The sequence below is a fragment of the Pristiophorus japonicus genome, chromosome 5, assembly GCF_044704955.1.
Source record: "Pristiophorus japonicus isolate sPriJap1 chromosome 5, sPriJap1.hap1, whole genome shotgun sequence".
Taxonomy (NCBI): Eukaryota; Metazoa; Chordata; class Chondrichthyes; family Pristiophoridae; genus Pristiophorus; species Pristiophorus japonicus.
This window is the reverse complement of record NC_091981.1, coordinates 201,200,493-201,221,552: the sequence shown is the minus strand read 5'-3', so window position 1 is coordinate 201,221,552 and position 21,060 is coordinate 201,200,493. Positions and strand designations below refer to the sequence as shown.

The 21,060-nt window shown below is 41.8% G+C and overlaps 1 protein-coding gene across 1 annotated transcript in view; it reads right to left on the bottom strand.

Annotated features, from left to right (window-relative positions):
* The window catches only part of LOC139264561 (WW domain binding protein VOPP1-like), an 82,002-nt gene that overhangs the window by 11,569 nt on the left and 49,373 nt on the right, over positions 1-21,060 (bottom strand). The window contains exons 3-4 of the mRNA XM_070881222.1: positions 17,514-17,591; positions 5,953-6,104 (exon numbers count right to left, since the gene is read on the bottom strand). Of these exons, the coding sequence (XP_070737323.1) occupies positions 5,953-6,104; positions 17,514-17,591 (230 nt within the window). The remainder of the gene's footprint in view (positions 1-5,952; positions 6,105-17,513; positions 17,592-21,060) is intronic.

Below are 21,060 nucleotides of genomic sequence, written 5' to 3'. Positions count from 1 at the left end.
CGGCGATGGTAATCAAGTTGAATGTCAAGTGGAAGTGGTTAGACTCTCTCTTCTTGAAGATAGTCATTGCCTGGTATTTGTCAAACCCCTTGATGTCAAGGGCAGTCACTCTTACCTCTCCTCTGGAATTCAGCTATTTTGTCCATGTTTGGACCAAGGCTGTAATGAGGTCTGGAGCAGAGTAGTCCTGGCAGAACCCAAACTGAGCATCGGTGAGCAGGTTATTGATGAGTAAGTGTCACTTGATAGCACTGTCGACGACACCTTCCATCACTTTGCTGCTGATTGAGAGTAGACTGATGGGGCGGTAATTGGCTGGATTGGATTTGTCCTGCTTTTTGTGACTGGACATACCTGGGCAATTTTCCATATTGTCGGATTGATGCCAGTGTTGTTGCTGGACTGGAACAGCTTGGCTAGTGACGTGGCTAGTTCTGAAGCACAAGTCTTTAGCATGACAGCTGAGATGTTGTCAGGGCCCATAGCCTTTGCTGTATCCAGTGCACTCAGCGGCTTCTTGATATCACGTGGAGTGAATCGAATTGGCTGAAGACTGGCTTTTGTGATGGTGGGGACCTCAGGATGAGGTCGAGACAGATCATCCACTCGGCACTTCTAGCTGAAGATGGTTGCAAACGCTTCAGCCTTGTTTTTTGCACTCACCTGCTGGGCTCCGCCAACATTGAGGATGGGAATGTTCATGGAGCTGCCTACACCTTTTAGTTGTTTAATTGTCCACCACCATTCATGACTGGATATGGCTGGATTGCAGAGCTTTGATCTGATCAGTTGTGGGATCGCTTAGCTCTGTATATAGCATGCAGGCAAGCCCTGTGTTGTAGCTTCACCAGGTTGACACTTAATTTTTAGTTATGCCTGGTGCTGCTCCTGGCATGCTATTCTACACTTCTCAGAGTTGGTCACCTGGTTTGATGGTAATGTAGAGTGAAGGATATGCCGGGCCATGAGATTACAGATCAGGGTGGAATACAATTCTGCTGCTGCTGATGATCCACAGTACCTCATGGATGCCCAGTTTTGAGCTGCTAAATCTATCCCATTTAGCATGGTGGTAGTGCCACACAACACGATGGAGGGTGTCCTCAGTGTGAAGACAGGACTTTGTCTCCACAAGGACTGGGCGGTCATCACTCCTACCAATACTGTTATGGACAGATGCATCTGCAACAGGTAGATTGGCGAAAACCAGATCTCTGGCCAGTCTACAGCAATCTGGTGTATATAATACTCATTTTTATCTCTACATTTCCACTCCTGCGCAAATTCATATATTTCACGTAAATACTAATTTCTATTACGTATCTTTTCCATGGAGGTATCCTCCTGATTTCAAACTCCTTTTGCCCATCAGCAAACAGATCAGCAAGACACAAAAACAACAAAATGACGAAAGAACATGCATGTCAGTTTAACTGTACAATACTTTTATTTAGTATCAAAATAAATGTCTAAAATATTTGAATTTGCAAAAGCAAATCCGATTTTTTCTTCAACAAAATTGTGATTTCAGATATGCAATCTAATAATTTTATAGTAAAATAGGCTGGAGTCTCCATATTAAATTACATTTAATCTTAGAGCTGATTATTAAATTAAGAAACTTCTTACTGCAATAACAAAAGCTGCTCCCTCACATCACTTGAGCAGCTGCAGAATCTCACTGCCACAATAAAACTTCCTGTTTATACATTACAGTATAAACCCTGCCTGTTCTTGCAGACGGCCCTCTTTTACATGTAACATGAGACAATACTGGCTTCAAAAGGGACAAAGTGAGTAATAAATATTCTATGAGACTAGGAATGCTACTAATGCCATTTTAAGGTAACATTTTACCCAACAATGATTTTTTGGAAGAAAACAAAGTGTAAAAGCTATGCAAATACTGACTTATTCCTTATTCCTCATGCTGGCTATAATTGAGGCAATAGTGTTACATGGCACCAGCAGTAGAACCGCCTAGAGCATTTTGCAAACTTATACTGGCACTCTCAATAATCTGTATGTAATTTTCCCCAGAGACCAATGTCACAACATGAAAGATTACCAAGCCAGTAGCATGTGTGATTTGGAAAAATAGCCACTGTACAAGAAAAACAATTACAACAAAGAAGAAACAGTTTCAAACCCTTCGAGAACCACAAAAAAATCCAACTGTCCAGATACTGTCAACATATATACTATTTTCAGCAGATATTACAGGTCTGACATTAAAAAAAAGGCAAAGATTGACCTGGTCACAGCTGCAATGCAACCATATCAATCTTTACATTTTAGGCTTTTGACTGGCTACAAAACTGTTTTTTTTAAGCCAGAAGAACACAGCTAGATAAATCAAAAAAAAAACTGCAAATTAAATAATCTAATTTCCAGTATGTTTTAAATAAAGTTAAACAAAAAAGTAACATTAAAGTTAAAAAAACTAAAAATAAAACACAAGAATTTAAGAATTAGGAGCAGGAGTAGGCCATACAGCTCCTCAAGCCTGCTCCGCCATTCAATAAGATCATGGCTGATCTTCCAACTCAACTCCACTTTCCCACCCGATTTCCATATTCCTCGGTTTCTCAAGAGTCCAAAAATCTATCTCAGTCTTGAATATAGTCAACGATACAGCATCCACAGCCCTATGGGGTGGAGAACTCCAAAGACTCACATCCCCCTGAATGAGAAATTCATCATCTCAGTCTTAAATGGCCGACCCCTTATCCTGAAACTATTCCGAATTCTAGACTCTCCAGCCAGGGGAAACAACCTCTCAGCATCTAACCTGTCAATCATCCTCAGAATCTTGTGTTTCAATGAGATCACCTCTCATTCTTCTAAACGTGAGTATAGGCCTAATCTACTCAATCTCTACTCATAGGACAACCCTCTCATCCCAGGAATCAATCTAGTGTGGTGTCACCAAAGCCCTGTACAATTGTAGCATGACTTTCTTACTCTTGTACGCCAACCCCCTTGCATTAAAGGCCAACATGCCATTTGCCTTCCTAATTGCTTGCTGAACCTGCATGCTAACTGTGTTTCTTGTATGAGGACACCTAAATCTCTCTGAAAACCAACATTTAATAGCTTCTCACCATTTAAAAAATATTCTGTTTTTCTATTCTTCCTACCAGATTCCTACATTTCCCCAGATTATACTCTATCTGCCACCTTATTGCCCACTCTCTTAACCTTTGCAGGTTCTTTGTGTCCTCCTCACAGCTCACTTTCTCACTTGGCTTTGTATCGTCAGCAAACTTGGATACATTACACTCAGTCCCCTCATCCAAGTCATTAATATAGATACAGGTACAATGTCTCAAATCCGGCTATCCAAAAATCGGAATTGTCCGAAAACTGGACATTTTTTAGAAAATCCTATTTGATATTCAATAAAATAAAATCTGGAATTATTGTCCAAAAATCGGCGGGGTGGACTAGTATTTGCTTCGTCGCTATGTTTTCGGATTTGAGACGTTGTACCTGTAATGGGGGAGGCGGTCAAGATGGCAGCTGCCCAAACACCGGACGTCTCCAATCCGACGACATCGGGCGGTGAAGGATGACGAAAGCAGTAAAAAAATGCAGTGCCCGGGTGGCCACGAGGATCGGTGGGCAGCGAGGATCGCCAACAGTGAGGTCCGAAATCCGGAAAAATCCAAAAATCGACATGATCTAGGTCCCGAGGTTGCCGGATTTGAGATGTTGCACCTGTAGTAAATAGCTGAGACCCAAGCACTGATTCTTGTGGCATTCCACAAGTTACAGCCTGCCAACCTGAAAATGACCCTTTTATTCCTACTCTCTGTTTTCTGTCCTTCAACCAATCCTCTATCCATGCTAATTACCCCCAACCCCATTTTGCATAACAACCTTTTGTTTGGCACCTTATTGAATGCCTTTTGGAGATCCAAATATACTAGACCCACTGTTCCTTTTATTTACTCTGCTAATAACATCCTCAAAAAACTCTACTAAATTTGTCAACCACATTTTCCATTTCATAAAACCATGTTAGCTCTGTTTAATCATATTATGATTTTCTCAGTGTCTGTTACCACTTCCTTAATAATGGATTCCAATATTTTCCTGATGACTGATGTCAGGCTAACTGGCCTGTAGTTCCCAGTTTTCTCTCCCCCTCCTTTCTTGAATAACGATGTTACATTTTCTACCTTCTAATCTGCTGGGACTGTTCTAGAACCTAGGGAATTTTGGAAGATCATAACCAATGCATCCATCCATCCCTTTTAGAACCCTAGGTGTGCAAAGTGCCCAAGGATGAAGAGAGGTCAACAAAATATTGGTGAGCATGGAGTCAAGGAGAGGAATTTGGGTAGTCAGAGTTGAATTGGAAGGGGGATAAGGGATCAGGTAGTGGACTCCATAGAGGTAATGAGCAGGTGAGGGGGAAAACTGCAAAGTGAAATGGAATGGGAGCTGTGTGGGGAGGGCAGGAGGCAGCAATGACCAAGTGGATTCTGTCAAGAAGTTGCCACCCATGAGCGCAGACATTTGTTATCAGAGGTGAGGCCAGACGTGGGGGATAGAGGTTAGAAGGAATGGTGAACACAAGTTTTAGGCATTATTTGTTGGTATTTATTTTAGTAGTTTCATGTTATTACAGAAATAAATCAATTCCCAGAATTTGAGCAAGTTCATTACTGTAATAATATTTGTTTCAGCCTTATGCAAAGTGCCCAAGGATGAAGAGAGGTCAACAAAATATTGGTGAGCATGGAGTCAAGGAGAGGAATTTGGGTAGTCAGAGTTGGATTGGAAGGGGGATAAGGGATCAGGTAGTGGACTCCATAGAGGTAATAATGAGCAGGTGAGGGGGAAAACTGCAAAGTGAAATGGAATGGGAGCTGTGTAAACTCTAAACTTACAGAACTGGTCAGCCCAGGGAGACTCACAACAGTGTAAGAACATTAAATTAGATAATTCTCTCATTGTTTACCCAATAATTTGCTGAGCATAAACCATACGAAGAAGTTAGTAATAGACTTCAAGAGGACACGGACAGGCTCGTGGAATGGGTGGATACATGGCAAATGAAATTCAATGCAGAGAAGTGTGAGGTACATTTTGGTAGGAAGAATGAGGAGAGACCATACATGTTAAATGGTACAATTTTGAAGGGGGTGCAAGAAGAGAGAGACCGGGGTACTTGTGCACAAATCATTGAAGGTGGCAGGACAAAGCAGTTAATAAAGCATTTGAGATCCTGGGCTTTATACAGAGGCATAGAGTACAAAATCCAGGAAATTATGCTAAACCTATATAAAGCATTAGTTCAGCCCCAGCTGGAGTATTATGTCCCATTCTGGGCACCACACTTTAGGAAAGACTGGAAGGCTTTGGAGAGGATACTAGAATGGTTCCAGGGATGAGGGAATATAGTTACGTGAATAGACTAGAGAAGCTGGGGTTGTTCTCCTTGGTGCAGAGAAAGCTACCAGGAGATTTGATAAAGGTTTTTAAAATCATGAAGGATTTAGATAGAGTAAATAAAGAGAAATTGTTTCCAATAGCTGAAGGGTTAATAACAAGATGGCACAGATTTGAAGGTGATTGGCAAAAGAACCAGAGGTGACACGAGGCAAAGCTTTTTTTTTAATGCAACAAAAGGTTTGGATTTGGAATGCAGTGCTTACTAGGGTGGTGGATACAGATTCAATAGTAGCCTTCAAAAGGGAATCGGATAAATAAGAAGGAGAAAGAAATTGCATTGATATGGGAAAAGAGCGGGGTAATGGGATTGCTCTTCGAAAGAGCCGGCGCAGACTCAATGAGCCGAATAGCCTCCTTCTGTGCTGTACTATTCCATTATTCTATTTTACTACTTTTTGTTTTGAAAGTACTGCAAAACTTCGATACAAATGTGCTCTGTCATTCAGACCACAAATCTAGCCCTGAAATTTGAACTAATGTAATACTTACTTCCTGTGGTCTGACATCCAGTTGTGTTAACAGGCTGCCTGGTGAAACCCACTGTAAATGGAGGATCATCAGTCATTGGAGGTGGACGCAGTCGTCTCCGGATAAAGAAGCCAGCGCCACAGCAAAACAGGACCCCCATCATCAATAGAAACCTGCAGAAAGGGATAAACAGAATGAGAAGTCAGGCACAAGCTAATATCACCATCTTTGCTTATTTCTCCCAATGATTAGGAATAGACCAACAGTAAGTTTAGACAAAAGAGAGATAGTATTGTACTATGCTATGGTAGTCTATTTTAAATTAAGGTAGATTTTTGCAGGGATATGGGGAAAGAGCTGGAGCATAGGACTACTTGGTTAGCTCTTTCAAAGAACTGCCACAGGCACAATGGGCCGAGTGGCCTTCAGTGCTGTATGATTCTATAAAATTACCAGTCTGTGTAATGTTGTAATGTTTAACATGGGCCACTTCTTTAACTAAAATGGGTGCCAATCAGATTTTCCCAAACCTCACATGAAACGATGATAGCTGGTGCTAAGTGGCAGCTCCTATTAACTGGACATGGGCAAGTTTGAAGGTCTAGTAAGTATGCAGAAACTGCATTGTAGCCTGCTTAAATCAGATAAACGCCCCAGTTAACAAACTTAGGCAATGTTTCTAACATTGGAAACTTTGCTCCGTCCCCAATGGATCGCCACGTTGACCCATGAAAACAGCCACTTCCAGGTGCCCTTCTACAGCAAATTGCCAAAATGTCGGACTTGAGCCTCAGTTTTCTTCAGATGCCAGCATTTCCTGATGCTGATTGAATGCCTATTTTCAAACAAAGTAACTGAAGATAATTGCCATGGTAAGCACGGACCTGAGCGGAGGCGACAGGAGCAGAAATGGCAGTATATATTTGGCGAAAACAAAAAAAAAAATCAAGGAGTCACGTCACAGAACAGCAGTAGGTGATTGGCAATGCTCACCAACCATTGTCTTTCTCTCGAAGTTAGGACAGGGTGTTAAATAAGAAGTTTAATTAGTAGTCTAATAAATAGATACATGGCAGGGCACCTCAGTCCTGTCGAATGCACATCCTGTGCCAATTGGGAAGTCCACGACACTTCTCGTGTACTGGAAACGTTATGTGCAGGAAGTGTCGTTAGCTGGAGGAGCTCAAGCTCTGGGTTTTGGAGCTTGAGCAGCGGCTGGTGTCACTGCAGAACATTCACAAGGCTGTAAGCTATGTGGATAGTACTTTTCAGGAGGTGGCACCCCACAGCTCAAGAATTTGTGCAGGCAGGGAGGGAATGGCTGACTGCATTACAGACAAGGAGGACCAGGCAGGTACTTTAGAAGCCCCCTGAGTGCATCTCGTTCTCTAACCAGTATTCAGTCAGAGCCAAGGCACCAGTTGTACGGGGTGGGGGGATGGGAGGAAGGTCAGAAAAGCAATAATGATAGGGGATTCACTAGTTAGGGGAACAGACAGACGTTTCTGTGGCCGCAGATGTGACAAAGGATGGTATGTTTCCTCTCTGCTGCCAGGGTCAAGGATGTCACTGAGCAGCTGCAGGACATTCTGAGGGGGGAGCGTGAACATCTAGAGGTCATAGTCCATATCGGTACCAATGACAGGTAGAAAGAGGAATGATATCCTGCAGGCAGAATTTAGGGAGCTAGGAAAAAGCTTAGTAAGCACGACCTCAAAGGTAGTTATCTCTGAATTACTTCCGATGCCACACGCTAGTGAGCACAGAAAGAGGAGGATAGAGCAGATGAATGCCTGGTTGGAGAGATAGTGCAGGAGGGAGGGCTTTAGATTCCTGAGACATTGGGACCAGTTCTTGGAGGTGGGACCTGTACAAGCTGGATGGATTGCACTGAAACAGGGCCTTTTTGCTAGTGATGTTAGGAGAGGGTTTAAATTAGCTTGGCACAGAGATGGGAACCTGAGCGTAGATTCAAAAGAGGGAGAAGCAAAGCTGGAAATGGAAGGCAGAAAATTAGTGAGTTTGAAAGGCAGCAGAGACAAAGGTTAGAAAATGAATAAAGGAGTTTGGCAGTGCTTAATGATATATACTTCAATGCAAGGAGACTTGTGAATAAGGCAAATGAGTTGAGGGCACAGATAGACACATGGAAGTATGATAACATAGCGAATACTGAAACATGGCACTAAGGGCAGCTCAACATTCCTGGTTACAGGATTTTCAGATGAGAGAGGGATTAAAAAAAAGGGAGGTGTTGCAATATTGGTTGGAGAAACAATTGCAGCTGTAAAGAAGGATGATATGGATTGAACTGAACAAAAAAGGGGCAATTCACAATGCTGGGAGTGTACTATAGACTCCCAAACAGTCAGAAGGCGATAGAAAAGCAAATATGGAGGCATATTTCTGAGAAGTGCAAAAATAATAGGGCAGTAATAATAGGGGATTTCAACTACCCTAATATTAACTGGGATAGAATTTGTGTGAAAGGTACAAGAGGGTGTGGAATTCTTAAATGCAAGCAGGAAAACTATTTTAGCCAGTACGTTTGCAAGCCCAACGAGAGAGGGGGCAGTTCTGGACTTTGTTTAGGGAATGAAAAATCAAAGTACTGCAGATGCTGGAAATCTGAACTAAATGCTGGAAATACTCAGCAGGTCAGGCAGCATCTGTGGAGCGAGAAACAGAGTTAACGTTTCAATGTTAACTAATTTTCTGTTTTTATTTTAGAAAATGAAGCTGGGCAGGTGGAAGGGGTATCTGTGCAAGAGCAGTTGGTGGTAGATCATAATTCAGTTAGATTTAGCGTAGTTATGGATAGATCAGGTGTAAAAGTTCTCAATTGGGGAAAGGCCAATTTTACTTAGCTGAGATGTGATTTAACAAAAGTGGACTGGAAACAGCTACTTGAAGGTAAATCAGTGTCAGAGCAATGGGAGGCATGCATGGAGGAGATAATGAGGATTCAGAGCAAATATGAACCCACAAAGAAAAAGGGTAGGACTTCCAAATGTAGAGCCCCCTGAATGTCAAGTAGCTTAAAGGGTAGGATAAGGAAAAAAAGGGAAGCTTTTGTCAGATACTGAGAGCTCAATACTACAGAATGGCCAAGGTACAGAAAGTGCTGGGGTATAACGAGAGGGCATGAAAATAATATTGGCAAGAAAAATCAAGGAAAACCCAAAGATGTTCTTTAAACACAAAGAGCAAGAGGATAACTAAAGAGAAGGGCCTATTAGAGATAGGGCCTGTGGAGATAGAAGATGTGGGTATGGTTCTTAATGAATACTTTGCCTTTGTCTTCACAAAAGAGGGGGAAGATGCAGACACTGTAGTTAAGGAGGAAGTGTGTGAAATATTAGGTGGGATAAACAGTGAGAGAGGAAGTATTAAGGGGTTGAGCATCTTTGAAAGTAGATAAAAATCGCCTGGCCCGGATGAAATATATCCCAGGCTGTTAAGAGAAGCAAGGGAGGAAATAGCAGAAGCTCTCACCATCATCTCTGGCTACAAGTGTGGCGGCAGAGGACGGGAGGACTTCTAAAGTTGTAACATTGTTTGAAAAGGGAGAAAGGGATAAGACCGAGTAATTATAAGCCAGTCAGCCTAACCTCAGTGGTGGGAAAATTATTGGAAAAATTTCTGAGCGTCAGTATAAATGGTAATTTAGAAAGGCATGGATTAATCATGGAGAGTCAGCATGGATTTGTTAAGGGAGTGTCTGACCAACTTGATTGATTTTTTTTGAGGAGGTAATGAGGAGATCGATGAGGGTAGCACATTTGATGGAGTGTATATGGATTTTAGCAATGCTTTTGACAAGGTCCCACATGGTAGACTGGCCAGAAAAGTAAAAGCCCAGGGGACCCAAGAGAAAGTGGCAAGTTGGATCCAAAATTGGCTCAATGGCAGGAAGCAAAGGGTAATGGTTGACGTGTATTTATGACTGAACGAGTATTTCCAGTGGGGTTCTGCAGTGCTCAGTACTAGGTCTCTTGTTTTTTGTGGTATACAACAATGATTTAAACTTCAATGTAGGGCGAATGATTAAGATGTTTGCAGATGGTACAAAAATAGGCCATGTGGTTGATAGTGAAGAAGAAAGCTATAGACTGCAGGATGATATCAATGGACTGGTAGGGTGGGCAGAAATGTGGCAAATGCAATTCAATCCAGAGATTAGGTAATGCATTTGGGGAGGGTCAACAAGGCAAGGGAATACACAACAAATGATAGGATATTACAACATGTAGAGGAACAGAAGAACCTTGGAGCTCATGTCCACTGATCCCTAAAGGACAAGTAGATAAGGTAGTTATGGCAGCAAACAGGATATTTTCCTTTATTAGCTGAGGCACAGAATACAAGAGCAGGAAGGTTATGCTAGAACTGTATGAAATAATGGTTCGGCCACAGCAAGAGTACTGCATACAGTTCTGGTCACCACATTACAGGAAAGATGTGATTGCACTAGCAATGGTACGGAGGAGATTTGAGGATGATGCCAGGACAAGAGAATTTTAGCTATAAAGAAAGATTGGTTAGTCTGGGATTATTTTCTTTGAAACAGAAGAGGCTGAGGGGAAATTTAATTGTGATGTATAACATGATGGGCTTAGATAGAGTGGATAGGAAGGACCCATTTCCCTTAGCAGAGAGGTCAATGACCAGGGCATAGATTTAAAGTAATTGGTAGCAGGATTAGAGGGGAGATAAGGAGAATGATAGAGGTCTGGAATGCATTGCCTGAAAGGGTGGTTGAGATAGGAACCTTTATGTGATTTTAAAAGTACTTGGATAGGCACTTGAAGTGTTGTAACTTGCAAGGCTAGGGACCTAGGGCTGGAAAGTGGGATTAGGTTCGATAGCCCCAATGGCCTCCTTTTCCATGTCCTAAATTTCTATGATTTTATGAAGTTTTCAGTCCCTCTTTGTAAATAAGAAATTTAATAACTAAACCACTCCGTCCTGGTAAGCAAACTAAGTAACTCTCGTCTTTGGTCAGTTCTGAATCTGGACCTGGTCATCTCTCTGGAGACTGACTTGAGCCTTATCTGCCTCTCTAACCAAGAACATGCGTTTCGTTCCTTTTGTTACTTATGTGAACAGGATCCTAAGGGATTGACTTCTAATTCCTTTCCGATCCAGAGCTTTAGAGCTGCCAAACTAAACCAGCTGCTGCCCCTCCTAAAAGTTATATTGCAGACTTAAAAATTACTCTAAGTTATCTCCTTCAATTTTTACTGTTCTATTGGCAGCAACGGTCAGTGTAACGAGCAACTGTTTAGTGCTGTCGTCAATGACAATGGCATTCACAAGAATACGGTGAGATCATTAGAGGATTTATTAACAACTGTAATTTCATGTAGACTGTCCTCGTAAATATCGTGGAAGGCCGATTGTACCGTAGTATGACTGAGAACTTCATGTAATATAGTAAATTTATGATAGCTCAGTATGAGGAAAAATCACTACATGTATGATCTTAGCTAATATAACATTTCAAAATTGGTGGGGGAGGGAAAGGGAAGGGGCAAGAGTTGCAGACCACAGTGAAATAAAAGAAAACTCAATGTCGAAGCATGTAACGGAGTTGGTAGCCAAGTGACAAAGTACCCAACAACCCCTCCCAACTTGATGGCTGCCAAGTTAGATGTGCTGCTCCAAAAAAAAAAGGGGGTGCAAGGGTTCACAGTTTGACACTCTAGAGCACTCTCTTAAGAGCAGAGCATGAACCTTGCCCGTGAAGATGGTGGTGGCCAGGTTCAATAGTCTACATGGTGCTTGGGTGTCATCTATGATGTTCTGAACTCATGGGAAAGTTCTGTACTCTGTTAAGTTGATGCTTCCTTTGTACATGTTGACCATGTTGCCTGTTGCACATAATACCTGGTGCAGTTGCTCCTGCCTTAGTTGTATACTCATTTAAATCACTGAGGCCATCCGCAGTAATTAGATGGCTACAAATTAAATGGCATCTGAAAATAAGACTATGTGGGAAAATGATTGTTACTGTGCCAAAAAAAATTACCAAAGTTTAATGCAGCAAGGAAAATGAAACAACAAATAAATGCTCATGAAAAAAACACAGAAAAAATTCCAATCAACTTTACAAACTCAGTTGGCTTTAGGAAACCTAATTATCTAGCCCAGACGATCCATGTATCCAGTTTAAATAGGTGAAGTCGGCCAAAGAGAAGTATGTGAATCCAGCACAGCATCACAAGGCTAGCACGGCACTCCACTGCAGCCTACTTGTGCATGGCCAGTTTCTGTGTCAAAAATAAAGCACACAAGTCTGTCGGCCCAATTTTGGAACCTGCACTAGCCATTAACAAGGCTCCACAATGGCAATGAAGCTTTGCAAAAATGGGGTCCTAATTCCTTCTTAAAACATGATGATTTCTTGACCCAGGTATCATTGTATTCCATATTCTAATAACCCTTTGGGTGAAAAGTTCCCTTTAATCTCTCCTTGCATTCTTCCAGTACTAATCCAGAGTTTATGTCCCCTTCTTACCCAATCAGTGGAAATTACAGAGAATTTACACCACAGAAACAGGCCAGTCGGCCCAACTGGTCTATGCCAGTGTTTACACTCCACATGAATCACTTCCCCCCCCTCTTCATCTAGCTATCAGCAAATAACCTTTCACTAATTTACCTTCTAAAATCCTTTCATAAATTTGAATGCTTCTATTAGATCTCCAATTACTCTTCTCTGCTCCAGTAATTGCAGCACTAGTTTTGAGGTCGCATTCTTAGATCATCCAAATTAATCTACATTGCACTTTTGCCAAGGCTCAAATATTCTCACTAATTGAATGCCCAAAACTGCACATGGTAGCCTAACCAATATCTTGTACATATTTTTCACCGCCACTTTGCTTTTGTATTCAATGACCGCATAAATAAAACCCAGAATACCATTCCAGAAGCAAAATACTGCATTGGCTGAAATTGGAAATAAAACTGCCACCAAGCTCATGGTCTACAGGGCTGTAGTAATACCTGCCCTCCTGTATGGCTCAGAAGCATGGACCATGTACAGTAGACACCTCAAGTCGCTGGAGAAATATGATTCTCCTCGATTCCAAGGGACGCCAATGATGATGATGAAATAAAACCCAGAATACCATTCCAGAAGCAAAATACTGCAGATGCTGGAATTGGAAATAAAATTTGCTTTAAAAACCCAGAATACCATTCGCTTCTTTTCCATCTGCAATCCTACTTTTAACAATCTGTTCATCTGCACCCTAGATCCCTGTTACTTAACTTCATTAAGATCATTTCATTCTCTTTTTTCTTAAAATATGCAAATTAATATTTATGAACTATATTTGCCATATGTTATCAGCAAATGTTGATAATATTTCCTCAATGCCAAGTCCAAATCATTTATGGGTAGAGAACAAGAGAGTCCCAACACAGATCCCTGGCACACCATTGGCTATAACGCGCCAATTTGAGAATATCCATTTAGTTCTCTAGGCTGGTTTATGAAATCGCACACTTGGCAAGAACCCTCACCAGTAAAGTGTGCATATGGCTTTGAGTTACCATCTATTAATTTTAGTAAATGGAAAACAGCACAATCTTGAATTCTTAGACATCCCACTGTTGCCAATGTCACATTATACAAGAACACAATAGGAACAGGAGCAGGCCATACGGCCCCTCCGCCATTCAATAAGATCATGGCTGATCTGATCATGGACTCAGCTCCACTTCCCTGCCCACTCCCCATAACTCCTTATCGTTTAAGAAACTGTCTATTTCTGTCTTAAATGTTTTCAATGTTCCAGCTTCCATAGCTCTGAGGCAGCACATTCCACAGATTTGCAACCCTCTGAGAGAAGATATTTCTCCTCATCTCTGTTTTAAATGGGCGGCCCTTATTCTAAGATCATGCCCTCTAGTTCTAGTCTCCCCCATCAGTGGAAACATCCTCTCTGCATCCACCTTGTCAACCCCCCTCACAATCTTATACGTATCGATAAGATCATCTCTCATTCTTCTGAATTCCAATGAGTAGAGGCCCAACCTACTCAACCTTTCCTCATATGTCAACCCCCTCATCCCCAGAATCAGCCTAGTAAACCTTCTCTGAACTGCCTCCAAAGCAAGTATATCCTTTCGTAAATATGGAAACCAAAACTGCACGCAGTATTCCAGGTGTGGCCTCACCAATACCCTATGTAGCTGTAGCAAGACTGCCCTGCTTTTATACTCCATCCCCTTTGCAATAAAGGCCAAGATACCATTGGCCTTCCTGATCACTTGCTGTACCTGCATACTATCCTTTTGTGTTTCATGCACAAGGTCCCGCTGTACTGCGGCACTTTGCAATCTTTCTCCAGTTAAATAATAACTTGCTCTTTGATTTTTTCTGCCAAAGTGCATGACCTCACACTTTCCAACATTATACTCCATCTGCCAAATTTTTGCCCACTCACTTAGCCTATGTCCTTTTGCAGATTTTTTGTGTCTTCCTCATACATTGCTTTTCCTCCCATCTTTGTATCATCAGCAAACTTGGCTACGTTACACTCAGTCCCTTCTTCCAAGTTATTAATATAGATTCTATATAGTTAGGGTCCCAGCACTGATATCTGCGGCACCTGACTAGTTACTGGTTACCAACCAGCAAATGAACCATTTATCCTGACTCTCTGTTTTCTGTTAGTTAGCCAATCCTCTATCCATGCTAATATATTACCCCCAACCCCATGAACTTTTATCTTGTGCAGTAACCTTTTATGTGGCACCTTGTCAAATGCCTTCTGGAAGTCCAAATACACCACATCCACTGGTTCCCCTTTATCCACCCTGTTCGTTACATCCTCAAAGAACGCCAGCAAATTTGTCAAACATGACTTCCCCTTCATAAATCCATGCCGACTCTGCCTGACCGAATTTTGCTTTTCCAAATGTCCTGCTACTGCTTCTTTAATAATTGACTCCAACATTTTCCCAACCACAGATGTTAGGCTAATTGGTCTATAGTTTCCTGCTTTGTCCTCTCCATACTTTATACATGGCAGTACCTCTGCTACTGCCTATATTCTCACACATCTAGCTTATTTCCTTCACTCAAAAGCTCTGCATGACAGACTTACTTACCAGAAGCTAAATAGGTAATTAGCCAGAAAGTCCAACTCTAGTCTGCAGTTTTAAAGTTCAATTAAATTTATAAATAGCCGTAAAGCACAAAGGAAGATGGTTGAGGTTGTTGGACATCGCTGCAGGAGTTCCTCAGGGCAGTGTCCTAGGCCCAACCATCTTCAGCTGCTTCAAGGACAAGGTCAAAAGTGGGAATATTCACTGATGATTGTACAGTGTTCAGTCCATTCACAACTCCTCAGATATTGCTGCATATGGGCACGAACTGCTTCAAGACCTGGGCAGCATTCAGGCTTGGGCTGATAAGTGGCAAGTAACATTCGTGCCACACAAGTGCCAGGCAATGCCTATCTCCAACAAGAGTCTAACCACCTCCCCTTGACAATCAAAGAATCACTGCAGCACAGAAGGATGCCTACGGCCTGTGGCAGCTCTTTGCAAGAGCTAGTCCCACTCCCCTGTCCTTTCCCCGTCGGCCTGCAATTTTTTTCCTTCATGTACTTATTCAATTCCCTTTTGAAAGTCACGATTGAATCTGCTTCCACCATCCTTTCAGACGTGAATTCCAGATTCTAACCACTCACTGCATAAAAAAGTGTTTCCTCATGTCGTCTTTGGTTCTTCTGCCAATCAACTTAAATCTGTGCCCTCTGGTTCTCGACCCTTCCACCAATGGGAACAGTTTCTCTCTATCTACTCTGTCTAGACCTCTCATGATTTTGAACACCTCTATCAAATCTCCTCTCAACCTTCTCTGCTCTAAGGAGAACAACCTCAGCTTAACCAGTCTATCCATGTAACCGGAGTCCCTCATCCCTGGAATGATTCTCGTAAATCTTTTCTGCACCCTCTCTGAGGCTTTCACATCCTTCCTAAAGTGCAGTGTCCAGAATTGGACACGATACTCCAGCAGTTGCGGCTGAACCAGTGTTTTATACAGGTTCCTCATAACTTCCTGCACCCCCGTTAGGATTGTACCCTTTAGTTTATATTGCCTTTCCTTATTATTCCTACCAAAATCCATCACTTCACACTTTTCTGCATTAAATTTCATCTGCCATGTGTCTTCCCATTCCACCAGACTGTCTATGTCTTCTTGAAGTTTATCACTATCCTCCTCACTGTTCACTATATGTCCAAGTTTTATGTCATCTGCAAATTTTGAAATTGTGCCCTATACGCCCAAGTCCAAGACATTAATATACATCAAGAAAAGCAGTGGTCCTAGTACCGACCCCTGGAGAACATCACTGTATTCCTTCCTCCAGTCCTATAAAAACTGTTCACCACTACTTTCGGTTTCCTGTCACTTAGCCTAGTTCGTATCCATGCTACTACTGTCCCTTTTATTCCATGGGCTTCAACTTTTCTCTAGGCAAGCCTAGTATGTGGTACTTTATCAAACACCTTTTGGAAATCTAAATACACCACGTCAACCTCATTGCCCTCACCAAACCTCTCTTATCTCATCAAAAAAAATTCTATTGCATTACCATTGCCGAATCCCCCACCATCAACATCCTGGGATCACCATTGATCGGAAACATATCAGGACTAGCCACATAAATACTGTGGATACAAGAGCAGGTCAGAGGCTGGGTATTCTGTGGTGTGCGACTCACCTCCCGACTCCTTAAAGCCTTTCCATCATCTGCAAGGCACAAAAAGTGTGGTGGAACACTCCCCACTTGCCTGAATGAAGCAGCTCCAACAACATTCAAGAAGCTTGACACCATCCAGGACAAAGCAGCCCGCTTGATTGACATCCTATCCTCCCCCACTTTAAACATTCACTCCCTCCACCACTAGCACACCTGGCTGCAGTGTGTACCATCTGCAAGATGGACTGCAGCAACTCAACAAGGCTTCTTTGACAGCACCTCCCAAACCTGCAAGCTCTACCACCTAGAAGGCCAAGGGCAGCAGGCGCACGAGAACACCACCACCACTTTCAAGTTCCCTTCCATGTCACACACCATCCTGACTTGGAAATATATCACCGTTCCTTCATCGTTGCTGGGTCAAAATCCTGAAACTCCCTCCCTAACAGTACTGTGGGAGTACCTTCACCACATGGATTGCAAAGCAGCACCTTCTCAAGGGAAATTAGGGATGGGCAATAAATGCTGGCTTTGCCAGTGACACCCACATCCGTGAATAAATAAAAAAAACAATTCTAATTCAAGTAAACCTGAACTATAGCTGTGAGCTGAAAGTTGAGTTGTTATAGACTGTCTTCATTGCATATAGCTGAAATATATATAGTGCCCAAGATTAAATTAAACAAGACAATATGTGCAAAGAGGTATGAGTGAATATGTCAGTCATTTTCATACAGTACCAGAAAATTGAAGGCAGACAAGATCTGAGGAGATTGGTCTATAGTTTATTTCTTTCCCCATAATTTACCAGCCTATTATTTAATGTAGATAACTGTACTCTTTTTAAAAACTCACCAAAAATACCATAACCGTTGAATAGAGAATGCTCGCATACAGCATCTTGTTCCACAACAGTCCTCATATGCGCGGCATCTATGAAAGAAGCACATTATGTCAAATACATTGGTCAATACAATGGCAACAGCATTCTGTGCATCAGCAGTGTTATTCTTTGGCTCCAATGTTGATTCCTTTTATTAAGGATAATTACAGTTGACCTCATTCCTGACTATTTTCTTGATTCACTTGCTGTGAATTAAATATCAGCTTTGTTCAGTTGTTGGCACTCTTGGCCCAGCGTTCGAAATTTGTGGGTTCAATCCCCACTTCAGGATTTGAGAACGTTATCTAAGCTGATAGAGTTCAGTACTGAAGATTTACTGCACTGTTGGCAGTGCAATCTTTCAAGGAAAGACTGTAAACCAAGGCCCCATCTGTCTGTCCTGTTAGATGAGTAAAGATACAAGATTTCATGGCATGATTCTATGGAGCAAGGAAGTGTTGTGGACAATATTCTTCCCTCAAACATCACCAGATTAACTACTTTGCGGTGTGTAACTCAGTAACCCCATTTAGCTACATAAAAACTGTGACTGTACCTCAAAAATAATAAATTGGCTGTGAAAGATCCCAAGGGAGCAGTGAATACATGGATTGAACATGCAAAGCACTTGTATGTTTCACAATTTAAGGTATAGCCCATTTTATCTTCAGGGAGGTGAAGTGTTTTGTCCATAGCATAGGGAGGGAATGAAAGAGTGTCCAAATTTCACTGTCAGTCGCAAACACTCCTAGGCAGAGTATAGCATTGGTTCGTCATTAGTAAATCTCTTTTTACTCTGTCTCACCAACATGCCTTAATGCTGCATTCAGGCAAATGCTGCTTACTGCACGTGAGATTTAAGTTTCCCACACTAACGACCCTTACAACCTCTGAATTATACTATTAATTTAGTCCCACTTTATGTTCAATTACTGGCAGATTTGTGCCATAGCCACTTGTAACAATAGCAATCAGAGAGGGGACCTACTTCCAATCAGCTTTGGTTAGATTGGAATCCAGGTCCAACAAGTGAAGGACAGAGTGCTAAAACAATACACCATCTTTTAAGACTATCTTTTACACTATTTTTCTATTACTTTTAACTTAAAAGTCTTCTCCACCAATCAAAATGAGAATTTGGCTCACTGCCGGATAATGATTCAGCAGCTTTTCTGAAAATATTATTCCTCACAAAAATGTCATTAAATCGGACATTCTTCAGTCAATATTAAATTTAGAATAGATTCCAAACTCTTTATTATAGTCACTTCAATCATTCACTAATCAAAAGAAACTTAATTTTGATCATCCTGCATGTAACTTGAAAAAGGTGACAAATTAGTCCTCAATGACCAGCATCACCTTAATCAAGTCAATCAAAAGACGCACAATTTCAGCTTTTACTCCAGACACCATGACAAGAGGACCACAAACTACATTAAGAAATCTGTAACATTTTGTGACAAAAATTAGTGTGACTGGGTTCAAATTCAGACTAGACAGGAAGGAGGAATATCAAAACAAGTGGCTTTGCACATCAAATTCTACTAGTCTCAGTCCAGTTTGCATAAAACTGCTCAGAATATGCATTAATTGATATGAATTTGACAATATGTTACAGTCACTATAACAGATAGTACAGTAAATCAAATCGAGTTGTTGGTAGTATGCAGTTTGGTATTTAATTACATTATCAACTACAGCACTGACTATACAATGTCAATTCTATCAGTGCACTACAATGCCAATTGAAGCACCAATATAAAACATGAACGATGACAGGTTTAACTAATAAACTTATAACTGTGATCTCATCATCATAGGCAGTCCCTTGAAATCGAGGAAGACTTACTTCCACTCCTAAAGTGAGTTCTTTGGTGGCTGAACAGTCCAACACGAGAGCCACAGACCCTGTCACAGGTGGGACAGATATTAGTCAGGGGAAGGTGGCACTGATTTGGCGCAAGCTCCTTCCGCTGCCTGCGCCTGATCTCTTCACGCTCGCAGCGTTGAGATTCGAAGAACTCAACGCTCTCCCGTATGCACTTTCTCCACCTAGGACGGTCTTCGGCCAGAGTCTCCCAGGCTTCAGTGGTGCTGTCGCACTTCACCAGGGAGGCTTTGAGGGTGTCCTTGTACAGTTTCTGCTGCCCATCTTTGGCTCGTTTGCCATGAAGGAGCTCGGCATATAGCAGTTGTTTAGGGAGTCTCGTGTCTGGCATGCGAACTAAGTGGCCTGCCCAATGAAGCTGATCAAGCGTGGTCAGCGCTTCAATGCTGGGGATTTTAGCCTGGTCGAGGACACTGATGTTGGTGCATCTATCCTCCCAGGGGATCTGCAGGATCTTGCAGAGACATCGTTGGTGATATATGGTGATCTGTGGTGTTACACACAGGATAATAGGCTGGGGAAGAGGTGGCAAAGTGCTTTAGTTGAGGCGGGGGGGGAATGCAGGGGTGGAGGCTTAATGCCCAGATAAGTTCTATTTTATTTTACTAAAACAGGAGGCTCTGATTTACAAGAGAGTTACAAGGCTCAATTTTCTTTAAATAATTAGATTCATCATCATTCTTACTCCAATATTACCTCAGATTGTTTTTGTGTGCAGTGGCACCAGTGCAGAGCCACCAGGTGGCCAAAGTGCAGAAATACATTTAGACTGAAGCACCAGTTTCAAATTTCACCTACTGTTCTGGTAGGTGTATAGTGACAATTAACATTGCCAACCCTCATCATTGTGCGAGCTCAACAGGTATTGCATAGAAATTGCATAGAAACCTACCGCTTTAAATATACAATAAATTTTGTTCATAAAATACGTAACTAATATAAAGCAGTCATAATGCAGAGACAATAGTTTTAAATACAGTGGCCTGGAATTTGCAGTCAACAGCGAAGCGAAAGCCAAGGCTTCGCACAAGGATCTTGCGATCGGTCAAAAACTTTGGGTTTTCCAAGTTCAATTCAAATCAACGGAGGTTAGTGTGGATCTACTTGTGTGAGCTGCTGACTAAGCTGCCAATCGAAACGCAGAATTATCAGACAGTGAACAAGGAAATGAGTAAGCTTTTAAAAATGTTAGAAAGAGCAAAACAAAGATTTGGGCTCTCACGGGGAAAAGGCAAACCTGAAATAAAGATGAACAAATTTTTAATTTTTTAAAAAATTCTCAAAAGTTTCTTAATTTTAATTTTTTATTAAAATGGATACATTTCACAGTGCACAAAATTAAAATTAGTTATTCAGGTCCTTAACTTTTGCTTAACAGTCAGTACGATGTTAATACTCCAGTTATGCCGAATGCCTTTGGGGCAAACCTTTAAGTGGGAAATTTAAGAACATAATTACTGCAGAAGAGCTGAAGTTTTGATCAGTTTTCCTGATTTGAGTGAATACACAGATTTACGGCTGTGGGGGTGGGGGGGTGGGGGGGGCACAGTGCAGCCTGCGTCAGAGCTGAATGAAAGACTGCACTTCAGGATTTCCGCATGTGCCTGTGTATGTGCCAAATCCCGAAG